The sequence below is a fragment of the Ranitomeya imitator genome, chromosome 3 (genome assembly GCF_032444005.1).
Source record: "Ranitomeya imitator isolate aRanImi1 chromosome 3, aRanImi1.pri, whole genome shotgun sequence".
Classification (NCBI taxonomy): domain Eukaryota; kingdom Metazoa; phylum Chordata; class Amphibia; order Anura; family Dendrobatidae; genus Ranitomeya; species Ranitomeya imitator.
Window position 1 is genome coordinate 50771676 of NC_091284.1, and position 13323 is coordinate 50784998.

General features: G+C 48.5%; 1 protein-coding gene across 4 annotated transcripts in view; it reads left to right on the forward strand.

Annotated features, from left to right (window-relative positions):
• The first annotated feature begins 5386 nt into the window (after positions 1-5386).
• Positions 5387-13323, forward strand: part of APP (amyloid beta precursor protein) — a 318149-nt gene continuing 310212 nt past the window's right edge. For 2 of the 4 annotated variants that reach the window (XM_069760867.1, XM_069760870.1), the window contains exon 1: positions 5510-5728. In XM_069760867.1, the coding sequence (XP_069616968.1) occupies positions 5672-5728 (57 nt within the window). In that variant the 5' untranslated portion in view covers positions 5510-5671. Of the gene's footprint in view, positions 5729-13323 lie in introns of all 4 variants that reach the window. The other 2 variants (XM_069760868.1, XM_069760871.1) reach the window with 2 other exon arrangements.

Sequence of the window (13323 nt, forward strand, 5' to 3'; positions counted from 1 at the left end):
TCGCTGTACTTGTGCCCTGTATGAACCTGATCTGGTTAATACTGCCTGCCCAGTCTGAACCTGACCCTGTCCGTCCTGCTGGCCCAGTCTAAACCTAATCCTGTCTGTCCTGCCTGCGTCTGATCCTGCATGCCGTTTGAAATGGTTCCTATCTGCACTCCTGTATCTAGTTCCTGAACTCATCCTGCCTCTTTAAAATCTTGAACTCAATCTGTCCTTGTCCGCATCTATAATGCAACCCTCACTAGTCCAGTTTAAACCTGCACCTGTGATCCCATACCTGAGGCAGTCCCATGTTCTTGAACTCATCCTGTTCGTTCCTCATCCAGTAACTGTTCTGTCTACCATCCACACATCCTCCTGTGATCCAGTTCCTGGTCGATGCTTCCCTACCCCTTTGAGGGTCAGCTGCCACAGCTCCGGGGTCTGTTCTGTAGTAGCACCTGATGTCCACCTGGGACACACCATCTGGGGCTCTAGAGAAGAACAAGGTGTTTGCTTAGTTACATCCCTGCAGGCTGCGAGCGTAACACTCCATATAGCATTATGCACTCCCCATAGTCCTCCATAAAATATAATGAGCTCCCCATAGTCCTCCATACAGAATAATGCACACCCCATAGTTCTCCATATAGTATAATGCGCTTCTCATACTCCTCCATATAGTATAATGCACTCCCCATAGTCCTCCATATAGTATAATGCACTCCATAGTCCATACAGTATAATGCACTCCCCATAATCCTCTATACAGTACAATGCACTCCCCATAGACCTTCTTACAGTATAATGCACTCACCATAGTTCTCCATATAGTATAATAAAGGCCATAGTCCTCCATTCAGTATACTGCACTACCCATAGTACTCCATACAACATACTGCACCACATAGTCCTTTATACAGTATAATGCGCTCCCCATAGTCTTTCATACAGTATAATGCACAGCCCATAGTCTTCCTTACAGTATAATTCAATTACCATGTCTTCCATGATTTTGCATGAACCACTCGGTCCGAGGAAAACATCTGAAATGTGAACAGCCCTTTAGACTCTTCTCACGAGTGGTATCAGTAAAAAAAAAACCATAGCACTTGTACATGAAAAACTGACGTGTGCATGAGCCATAATAAATGTGTGTGTGACTTGCCCTTGTCTTAAGGTAATGTCACAAGGAGTTTTTTTTAGCAAAAACTCTCCGAATTCTCAAAACTCCTAAAATACTTGGAATTGCCACTCATTTTTCGGTCCAAAAACTCATCAAAACGATTCTGTGTTGACTTAGTCTTAAAAATGAGGAGCTTACAGTTCCACCTGCTGGTTTCCCTTCTCATTAGCCAATTCTCTCTGCAGGAAGAGTGGGATCTCGTGATTACGTGACTTCTCTACATCTGGACACTCCGGCCAGGCTCATTAGAATTCCTGGGGGTGGCACACCAGTCCTGGACAAAGGCAGTGTTTGTTCAGGTGCTCAGATTTGTGGATTTTGGGCAAGTCAGCAGTTGACTTCTTCAGCTATGTCTACTCCTATCTGTGCTCCTGTGGAGGGGGGAGGCTGAAGACCATTTGTTCAGTCCACGAGTTGTAAACCAAATGTGCAAAAATGAGTCTGTTCCAGCTAAACAATCTCTTTATGTGGGGTCTCTCCTGTGATTTAGATGTCAGACATCTTTGTGTTGTGATCTCCGGGTATTGCTCTCCATTTAGTATACTACGCCCATGTAGCGTGACTAAGTGATACCTGCAGTCGATAATGACTGTACAGCGTTGTGGAATATGATGGCGCTATATAAGCATGCAAAATAAATGGCAATACAAAGTGCCAATGGAAATCTCCATAACTTTATGTGAGTCGTCCGCCAGGGCCGTGGTGTACTCGGTACCGGGTCCTGCGTTCACAGGGGGATGTCACAGTGGCGACCCGGTCCGTGGCCCTGGGCGCCCATGTAAAAGGGAAAGGTCTTTAAAGGGAATAAAGTTTATGTTCGTGATGCCACCTGTAGTATTTGGTTAGTGGGGACAGACGCTGCTTTAAGGGGTCCTCTGGGGTGATGTTATCGCAGCTAGATGGTATAACTTCCCACAGGTGAAGTGTGTCCCCAGGGCTCCTGGTGTGTAGATGGAAGATGGTGAATGGCGCAGTGAAGAACGAGCACACAAGGTTGCAGTCTCTTTACCTTGGTCTACTGAAGACTTCAGGCAGTCACAGTCCAGGGCACCAGATCACAGGGCAGGCAGGGTCCGGCCGTCTTGGAGGCAAGTTAGGAGTCCCCTTATCCAGGTGCAAATCAAAGCATTCCTCTAGCGCCATGGTCTTGTAGTCCCTTACTGCCTATGGCTTCAGATAAGGTCCTCGTAGATGTTCTCTCGCTCTCTGTCCCTCATATAGGATAGGACACGACCCGTATGACTGGTGACTTGAGCCGGTTTATAGGGACTCTAGCACGCCCCAGGCTCTAATGGTGTCACCGTGCCTCCTGGGTAGTAAGGCGGACAGGTAGCTTGCAGTTCAGCCGTCCTGCCGGTCTCTGATGTAAGTCGTGGATGGACTTACAACCTCGGTGTTCCGGCTACCGGTCTCTGCGCCTCAGAAGGAGGCAGCCTGCTCGTGGCTGGTCTCCCACTGGTATCTCGCCTGTGCTTTGTTCTCCTGCACATTCACTGCAATGTATTCGGCTTTCTGAATGTCTCTTTCCAGGAACTGCTACACTGCGGGTACACAGCTCCGTAAACCCTCCTCTGCCTCAGACTGCTCCAGTCTGTCTCCTGGCAACAACTGACTGAACGATGTTCTTTCCATCTCAGTTTCCTCTTTCTGCCAGGAGCTATATACCCCCACGTCTGCTCAGCTATTCTCCTATCGTTCCAGCTCAGCCTCAGCTGATGTTCCTCGACAAGCTCCCTTCTGGCAATCTCTCTCTCTCTAGCACATCTTTCTGCTTCCTTCTCCTCTGTCTCTCTGACAGGAACTGACTCAAACTCTAACTAACTTTCCCTCCAAAACTACCTTACATATGGGGAGTCACCTAGTAAATAGGATCAAAAGCTCCCCCTGGTGGCCTGGAGTGTGAATGTGTTGCACGCTTGTGTTACCTGGTGACAGTTATCCCTTCTTGCCTCCAAACGTAACATCACCTCCCTGTGAGGGAAGCAATGCTACTGTTACGACCAGGATCCTGGGGCGCCACATATGCGTTGGATTAGAAGTGATGGCAGCATCTAATATCACCGGAGAACCGAATTCCACTTTTAGGCCACGTGCACCAGTTCAGTATTTGGTGATTTTTTTTTTTAACTCCGTATTTGTAAGCCAAAATCTGGAGTGGAACAAGCAGAGGAAAAGGTTTCTAAGCAAAAACAACACCTAAAAGCTTAAAAAAACATCTGGTTGTCTTCCGGGCGTCTTTTGAACTTTCCCAATGACTTAACGTATATTGTAAAGTTTCTGCTCCAAAAAACTCCTCAAAAACCTCTGCTTGTATATAACATGATTTTTGGAGGCAGGAAAAAAAAAAACTTGGATACTCCTCCTGTTCATATATGGAGCTTTTTTGAGCACTTTTTGATAAGATTTGAAAAATGTCTGAAGGAAAAAAAGAAGTTACGTCGCTTCTTTTAGGGAGATTCCTAATATATCCTCAGCAAATTGACTCTGTGTGGGCTAGGGTTAGGGAAATGTTTAGTTGGCGCTGTTTGGAGGCAGAAACATTTACTTTAGAAAATGCTCTTTTTGTACCTTATCTTTGGAAGAGTTTTTGAAAGAGGTTTTGAAATGCTTTTTCTGCTGAAACGCTTTTTTTTTCAACCTTTTCACTTCACAGAATCAAGTTTGTTCCAGACTCCTGAGTTTTTTAGGAGGACGTTGATGCGGATCCTTTCCAAAATGCTCTTTTTTTAGCATAAAATTGCATATGTTCACTCTTTTGAGCATTTTGCTGTTGTTTTTTAAGTTGGTTTCAGAGAGGTTTTCCTGGTGGTTTTGCAGTCGTTTTTGTGGCGCCCCTGCCACCGGTGTCTTTTCAAGCAGGCGACTAAGCCGCCTGTGCAACGAGCACATTACTTATTTTAACCGCTTTACAGTTTCCGGATACTGAAGCGGTTAAAAGATGTAACATGGGCTACAGCCTATGCACAGCAGTGTCGTTTTTACATCGCTGCGCTTTACGTTCATTTTCAAGTGTTTTTTCAAGGCAGAATCCTTCGGAAAAAACCTTGTGTGCACAGAGCCTAAGTTGACACCGAGTTTTTTCAGCAGGGAATCCACTCAAAACTCAACTCATGTGAAAACTTTTCCTATTCATTTCCATGGAAAATCCATTTGGCTGTTCCTACGACTTGTCTAAGAGTTTCTTTCCCGATGGAACACCCTGCAGACTGTCAAATCAAAAGACTGTAAAACAGGGTGGAAAATAAAAACTCCTCTTCCTTTACAAAACACCAGGGTTAATGAATCAGGGCCTTAATATTGACCTCCTGGACCGGCGCTGTTCTTGTGATGTCGGCGCTGTGACTTCCATTCCAACGGGAAACCAAAAGGCTGCAGCCGCCGATTAGCTGCAGCGGTCATGTGACATGGCGGGATTGGCACCAGTTCTTGTGTGGAAAGCTCGAAGTGCTGCATAAGATAGAAGCATGGCAATATGCCTTACCAAGGAGACCTTCCATTACGCTCCAGGGTCAGGGAAATTCCAGTTATTTCGGTATAAAGTGCATTGCAGGATTTCCCATAGACGATAAATGTGCAGCAAGGTTTCAGCTATTGGAAGACAGAGGAAAAAAAGAAAAAGTGAAGAAAGTGAAGCTGGTTCTCCTGGGACTCAGTAACCCAGGGGCCAGAAGAATCTGGAGCCGGCCTGGGGTGTGTGCAGCTATGGGGAAGGGCAGGGACGTAATCAGGCATGGACTGGCACAGCGGAGAACAGGAGAATCCCCCGGTGGGCCCCCATGCAGGAATAAGCTGCTTACCCCCAACATGTGCAGCAGGTGACCCAATACATTCATTGTACAAAGTGCCCAGAGTATCACTATATAGGGCAGAGGAACATCTGGGGGGTCATGTAACATGTACATGATAAATAGAGGCCCCCAGAGTCCATGTTACCGGTGGGCCTCGCCACCCCAGTCCGACGCGTGGCGTAACGGTAATGGGTGCAGGGTCGCAGTCACTCGTGACCCTGGAGAGTAATGGAAGGTCCCTTTCCTCCCAAGGACAAGACTATTAGTATCAGAGAGCCATGATAGTTGGGGCCACCACCACCTTCAAGGCACTTTTTTGTTCATCAGGGGTACATTGCCACTGCCCACCTGGACTGAGGTGATGTGTGGGCACCTCCAGCCCAGTGGTCGTCTTCCTGCCTGCTACCATAGATGTAATGGCAGTGGGCACAGTCCCCAGCAGTGCAGCCATGGCGCAGATAGCCCTGTAGCACTGCAGCAGCGGCGGCTCCTCTCCGCCCATTGTAGTGCATGCACCTGCAGTTCCGGCCGCGCACCGGCAGGGGTCAGTGGCGGGCGCGGGTGGGCAGGATCAGCTGACGCAGCCCGTGGATGTGAGCGTGTGTGTGCCTCCCGTGTGCCGCTCAGTCCACAGCACCAGCCCGGAGGAAATCACCGCCCGCACCGGAGGCCAGACAGCGCGGATCCCAGGCTGCACCTCCCGCTCTCCGCAGCCATGCTGCCCCACATAACGCTGCTGCTGCTGCTGGCCGCCGCCGCGCTGGCCATAGAGGTGAGGGATGGGGGAGGGCGGCTGTGAGGAGCTGATGTAATGCCGGAGCACACCTTGCTGCTTCCCTTTGTTGTGCGATCACCCTGGGGATCTGATGCCGGGGATGTGCCCTCTGTGCCAGCGCCGCTGCTCCCCTCATTCACCCCTTCATGCCCTCTGCATCGCATGGCTGCCCATACTGGGGGCTGAATGCTCATCATGTCCCTTTAATTCTTGCAGCCCTTTAAAGGGGGCTTCCACATACTAGTGCCATGACTGATCTGCATCCTCTACCATCTGATGCCCCCTTCATTCTCTGATTCTGTTGCCCCCTCCTTATAGGACATGTAGCCTCTTATGAGGAAAATGCAATATGTCCCCCCCCCCCTCCTGGACTCTCCTACCCCCCCTCCTGGACTCTCCTACCCCCCCTCCTGGACTCTCCTACCCCCCCTCCTGGACTCTCCTACCCCCCCTCCTGGACTCTCCTACCCCCCCTCCTGGACTCTCCTACCCCCCCTCCTGGACTCTCCTACCCCCCCCCTCCTGGACTCTCCTACCCCCCCCTCCTGGACTCTCCTACCCCCCCCTCCTGGACTCTCCTACCCCCACTGGGGGCGCTCTCCTATTAACCCTTTGCCATTCTTTCCTTTGTGGATCTTGTGTACATCTTCTTTATTAAAGGCGTGGGCTCCTCCCTAGTGTGGTACCCCTACCCTACCTTCTTGGGGGCTCCTCCCCAGTGTGGTACCCCTAGCCTGCCTTCTTGGGGGGCTCGTCCCTAGTGTGGTACCCTACCCTGTCTCCTTGGGGGGCTCCTCCCAAGTGTGGTACCCCTACCCTACCTTCTTGGGGGCTCCTCCCCAGTGTGGTACCCCTAGCCTGCCTCCTTGGGGGGCTCGTCCCTAGTGTGGTACCCTACCCTGCCTCCTTGGGGGGCTCCTCCCAAGTGTGGTACCCCTACCCTGCCTCCTTGGGGGCTCCACTGTGTGGTACCCCTACCCTACCTCCCTGGGGGGCTCCTCCCCAGTGGTACTCCCTAGTGTGGTACCCCTACCCTACCTGTTTGGGGGCTCCTCCCCAGTGTGGTACCCCTAGCCTGCCTCCTTGGGGGCTCCTCCCCAGTGTGGTACCCCTACCCTACCTCCCTGGGGGGCTCCTCCCCAGTGGTACTCCCTAGTGTGGTACCCCTACCCTACCTCCTTGTGGGCTTCTCCCTAGTGTGGAACCCTACTCTGCCTCCTTGGGGGGCTCCTCCCCAGTGGTACTCCCTAGTGTAGTACCCCTACCCTGCCTCCTTGGGGGGCTCCCCTCCCTAGTGTGGTACCCCTACCCTGCCTCCCTGGGGGGCTCCCTCCTAGTGTGGTACCCCTACTCTGCCTCCTTGGGGGGCTCCCCTCCCTAGTGTGGTACCCCTGCCCTACCGTCATGGGGGGCTCCTCCCTAATGTGGTACCCCTACCCTGCCTCCTTGGAGGGGCTCCTCCCTGGTGTGGTACCCCTACTCTGCCTCTTTCGGGGGCTCCTCCCTAGTGTGGTACCCCTACCCTGCCTCCTTGGGGGGCTCCTCCCTAGTGTGGTACCCCTACCCTGCCTCCTTGGTGGGCTCCTCCCTAGTGCGCTACCCCTGCCCTACCTTCATGGGGGGCTCCTCCCTAGTGTGGTACCCCTACTCTGCCTCTTTGGGGGAATCCCCTCCCTAGTGTGGTACCCCTACCCTGCCTCCTTGGGGGGCTCCTCCATAGTGCGCTACCCCTGCCCTACCTACATGGGGGGCTCCTCCCTAGTGTGGTACCCCTACCCTGCCTCCTTGGGGGGGATCCCCTCACTAGTGTGGTACCCCCGCCCTACCTTCATGGGGGGCACCTCCCTAGTGTGGTACGCCTACCCTGCCTCCTTGGGGGGCTCGTCCCTAGTGTGGTACCCTACCCTGCCTCCTTCAGGGGCTCCTTCCTGATGTGGTACCCCTACCCTGCCTTCTTGGGGGGTTACTGCCTGATGTGGTATCTGCCTCTCCTTCTTGATGTGGTATCCCTACCCTGCCTTCTTCAGGGGCTCCTTCCTGATGTGGTACCCCTACCCTGCCTCCTTGGGGGGCTCGTCCCTAGTGTGGTACCCTACCCTGCCTCCTTGGAGGGGCTCCTCCCTGGTGTGGTACCCCTACCCTACCATCTTGGGGTGGGGGGCTCCTGCCTGATGTGGTATCTGCCTCTCCTTCTTGATGTGGTATCCCTACCCTGCCTTCTTCAGGGGCTCCTTCCTGATGTGGTACCCCTACCCTGCCTTCTTGGGGGGTTACTGCCTGATGAGGTACCCCTACCCTGCCTCTTTAGGGGGGCTCCTGCCTGAAATGGTACCCTGTCTTCTTGGGGGGTGGGCTCTTGTCTGTGGTACCCCATCTCCTGCCTTCTTGCTCCTCTGGAGATGCCACTTGTCTCCTCTGATTAACCCTTTGATGCCTCCTCCCTTTTCTCTGGTATGATCCGTCATGTTTGCATCCTCTGTGATCTGCGATGCCCCCTGGTCTCTCTGTGGCGGAGCTGCTGGTGCCCTCTTTAGACACTCATCACCTTTATCGCTTTCGAATCAACCCTTCATTGCCTGCTCGTATCCTTGGGATCTGCTTGTTATTTCCACTGTGTATCATTAAGGTGCCGTCCAAATGTTCTCATTCCCCGTTAGTTGCCTCTTGCCCCTCCAAGGGTGTCTCTTCCCACCCTGCACTCCTCCTGTCTCTTTTCCCAGTCCCACCTTCCACCAGTTATTTTTCCATGGTGTTTCCCACCTTTCTCCTTCATATGACTGGTGCTACATGGTGATTACTTGTGGAAGTTCTGCATCTCCCACAGCCCCCTGCTGTGCCATATGTCTGTGTGCCAGCATGTCATGGACTTCTCTATATTTTTCTTTCCTTGGTCATGAAGGGGTGTTATCCTGTGAAGCATGGACCCTACATATTTCTCTAGATCCCACCTCTGTCTGGTGTCTGAGACATCAAAGCTGTGACTGTTTTGCTGCTGGTGACTGGTCCCATCCGTGGTCTGAATAGCTGGCACTCTCTAGGTGGTCCATTCTATGCAGTAGCCCCCCATCCCTGACCTTTCTCCTCCTTCTGCTGATTATAGATCTGGGGGCTATTAGCATATGGTCTAGGGGGCACTTATTTTTAGGAATTCAGTTATAAAAAGGTGGATGTATAATTAGTCTCCTGGAAGGGGCGGGGGTCTCTCAATGAGAACTGTGGGCTCTTCCTTTGGGTGGGCATGAAAGAGGCACGAGATAAAAGGATTTGGACTGAAGGAAGATTAAGATCCAGGGAAGATGGCGTCTCTGCATTGCTGCAATGAAAAGCTGGATGAGGAGCTGCAGGCTGGAGACATCCTCCCACCACTAGGTGTTCAGAAGCCATGTCCTGCTCCCATAGAGGGTCCCCAGACCTGCAGCCCCCCAGCCAACCTCCACCACTAGGACCCCAGTCTGACATGTCCGCTGCCCTGATAATCTTCACTACACAACCGATCTACTGACAGACGTCATTCTGCCATAATGTCCGCGGCGAGAATCCTGCTAGAAAGGACCCTGGTCCGCCTGTGTGAGCCTGGTGTGGAGGATGCAGTGTATCTCAGGAGCTGATACTATAAATCCAGTGGGCATCCAGTGTGGGGTCTCTGCATTGTGTGCTCAGCGCTGTCGCTGGTCTGTGACCATAGGACTGAGCGACACTCAGATGGATCTGACGCAAGATGCCGGTTATCCCACTTCCCAGAGTAGCTGAATCGTGAATTGTTCTTCTTTTTTGGTTTCTTTTTCTTATCAAAGAATTGCAGAATTATTTACAATCTTTTGCAGAACATTTTTGTTCTTAACATTTAGGTTATTTTTGTGTCCATTATTTTTTTTTCTGGGGAGTTTCTTGGTGGAGGTGCTATACCCATGAAATGTGTGTGTATATGTATATAAATTCATTTCTATAATAATCCAATTTTTATTTGATTAATTTGGAAAAATGAAAGAAAATCTGTCGCCTCTTTTCGCCTCTTTTCGCCTCTTTTCGCCTCTTTTCGCCTCTTTTCGCCTCTTTTCGCCTCTTTTCGCCTCTTTTCGCCTCTTTTCGCCTCTTTTCGCCCTTTTTTCTCTTTTTTTCTCTTTTTTTCTCTTTTTTCTCTTTTTTCTCTTTTTTCTCTTTTTTCTTTTTTCTCTTTTTTCTCTTTTTTCTCTTTTCTCTTTTCTCTTTTCTCTCTCTTCTCTTTTTTCTCTTTTTTCTCTTTTTTCTCTTTTTTCTCTTTTTTCTCTTTTTTCTCTTTTTTCTCTTTTTTCTCTTTTTTCTCTTTTTTCTCTTTTTTCTCTTTTTTCTCTTTTTTCTCTTTTCTCTCTTTTCTCTCTCTTTTTTCTCTCTTCTTTTTTCTCTCTCTTCTCTTTTTTCTCTCTCTTCTCTTTTTTCTCTCTCTTCTCTTTTTTCTCTCTCTTCTCTTTTTTCTCTCTCTCCTCTTTTTTCTCTCTCTCCTCTTTTTTCTCTCTCCTCTTTTTTTCTCTCTCCTCTTTTTTTCTCTCTCTCCTCTTTTTTCTCTCTCTCCTCTTTTTCTCTCTCTCCTCTTTTTTCTCTCTCTCCTCTTTTTTCTCTCTCTCCTCTTTTTTCTCTCTCTCCTCTTTTTTCTCTCTCTCCTCTTTTTTCTCTCTCTCCTCTTTTTTCTCTCTCTCCTCTTTTTTCTCTCTCTCCTCTTTTTTCTCTCTCTCCTCTTTTTTCTCTCTCTCCTCTTTTTTCTCTCTCTCCTCTTTTTTCTCTCTCTCCTCTTTTTTCTCTCTCTCCTCTTTTTTCTCTCTCTCCTCTTTTTTCTCTCTCTCCTCTTTTTTCTCTCTCTTCTCTTTTTTCTCTCTCTTCTCTTTTCTCTCCTCTCCTCTCCTCTCCTCTTTTTTTCTCTCTCTCCTCTCGCTTTCTTTGCTTTTTCTCTCCTTCAACCCAGCATCTACTGATCTTTTTTGTTACATACTCTGGATTATCACACAGTCCAAAAACCCCATAAACTGTCCATTTCAATCTCAATACAATGTGCTATTCTAATTTTTATCGAGGGTTTTTTTTGTACTCGGGGTTCTGTGTTTGGGGGAAATTCCACTTTTTATTACAATATTTTCCTGGAAACCAGTGTCAGGTTATTATATGCTGAATTAATGTCATATTTACACACATCACTAAAAAATATAGTCTAAATATAAATCCTACTGTCCATGTGTAGCTCGGCTCGGCACCCACCTGCAGCCCCGGGATGATCATATTATTGACCGCCATTGTTTTTCATATACTTTGGGTTTATAGGTCAATTGATTCTTTTAGATTCATTAGTTACATTGAGCTGAACTGGTGAATGAAACAAATCCTAGTGTAGATGCCTCAAAGTCGGGTCATTATTAGTGAATGGGCCGTATCCGTGTGTGCGATTGTATATATTCATGTGTGAACAGTGATTTAATTAATTAGAGGGAATAAAAAGTATTGTTATTTAACCCTAAAGCCACCACTAAGGCCAAACTCTGCTTTCCGCTTCGGGGGGCAATAATTGAGGTGACTGCTGGACTGTAGGGTGCTGAGTCCGCCATCATGGCCGAGCCGGGGTTCTGCTTTGGAGCAGCCTGCAGGGAGCATCTCTCCGCCTGTAGATCCCATGGCAGGGGCGTCACTTGGCGGAGCAGCATACCAGGACATGCAGAGCTCTGCGCTCTGCAGCAGCAGACAATGAGCGGCTTATTCTGTGCTGCGTTTGAATTCTAGTGAAAACTGACTCTCTTTGTGCCCGGGGCTCGCTGAAGGGTTGATTAGCACTGTCTTTTCAGAGATATCAGAGCCATATTCATGCTGATCTAAACAAATACCTTCTATTGAGAGCACAAACCTTGTGGGGCTCCATGCAGTAACCTTACAGGGAATCTGTCAGCAGTTTTTTTGCTTCCACATCGGAGAGCAGCATGATGTAGGCAAAGAGAAGCTGAATCCAAGGATGTATCACTTAGATTACTGGGTGCAGCCGTTCTGAAACAGTGTGTAGATTTAGAATGCAGCAGAGCTGAGAAAGCTAGCCCCGCCCACAGCAGGCTGTGTATTTACAATGTCTATAGACAGTGAGCAGCTAATCTCAGGAGGGGCGGAGTCAGACTAGGCCAGTAATGTTGTTCTCTTGGAGATAACCCTTCACAGTTAGTAAACGGCAGCACGCAGCTTGATAAGTGACACGTCACTGAATTCAGTGTTTCAGCCTCTATCTCCTACTGTCTTCAGATTACACAGCATAAACCTGCTGACAGATTCCCTTTAACTCACCATGTGCTCATTTCTCTATCCCTTTAACGAGAACCTGTCATCTGTCCCAACATGTCTGTTGTAGAAAACACTTCTTTGCCCCTTTGAAATTTCCATTCTGAACCCTCTATTGTGATGGTCCTCTGTTATTCCTCTTGGAAATGTAGAAATAAATTGACAATTAGGCATTAACATTCCATTTATTAATTGGAACACTATTGCTGATTGGCCAGTGTTAGAATGATGACCGTTGATGATTTATGTATACATCTTCAGGAGGAATAACAGAGGAATTCCAGTATGTTATAAGACACGGCGCTCCAGATTTGGCAGCTGGTTCTCTTTGACATGGATCTGCCATCTCTGTTGACTTTGCATGCCCCATGAAGTAGGAGTTCCGAATCTCCTTTTTTGATGTTCCTCTGTTATTCCTCCTGGAAATGTATACCTTTTACAGCTAAGCTTCACTGTCCCCCTTGTGTCATTCCCCCATAAAATAACAGTTTTGAAGGATCCTTCTTCAGAAGTCACCTCTTGTGCTGCACCTCTGTTACTCTTCCTGGCATGGTGGGTCGAGGTTGGTAACTCCCGGCTGCCTTTCTCCTTGTCTGTAGGGTTTATCCATGTCCTGTGTGAGTGTGGATGGACATGCTTCATTAACTAAGAGAATGATAACAGTCAATCCATTCATACATTTCCAGGAGGAATAACTGAGGAAAATGAATAACTACTAATCTGAGCACAGATGCAGCTCCTAGAAGGGTTGTCAACCAACTTTCCCAGGCTCCTGAATGACCATTTTGACGAACAATTAGTCGGATTTTTTTTCTTCTTGTAATTGTTAAAAATGAAGGAATATCCCAGACTGTTAGTGACTTCCAGCGTCTTGGGGAGCTTTCTCATGAAGGATTTCTGTCTTAACTTGTTCAACTGGTTTTCTGCTCTGCTGATTTTTGGTAATCTGGATTGATGTTCTACACGTCTAAAACTGCAAATATCTCCTGGGTGACATGTTCTTGTGTTTGGGCGTATGCAAGGTGTCGGCTGATTTATTAAATTGCTGTTTATCCCAATTAAAGTCAATGGAAATGAAATGCCATCTCTATCGCCTTCCGCTGTTCTAATGGTTTCTATGACGTTTAAAAGAAAAACTTCAAAACGAAACAGCGCCGCCATTTGTGTCTATGGCTGCATTGGGAATTGCAGCTCATTCGTTCATTTTTGAGTTGCTTACTTTTGATCTCTTGCCGATGAGCTATGTTAAATAGGACCTGTCACGTGCCATAAAAATGTATTTTATTCTTTTTAATAAATTTTCTTCACCT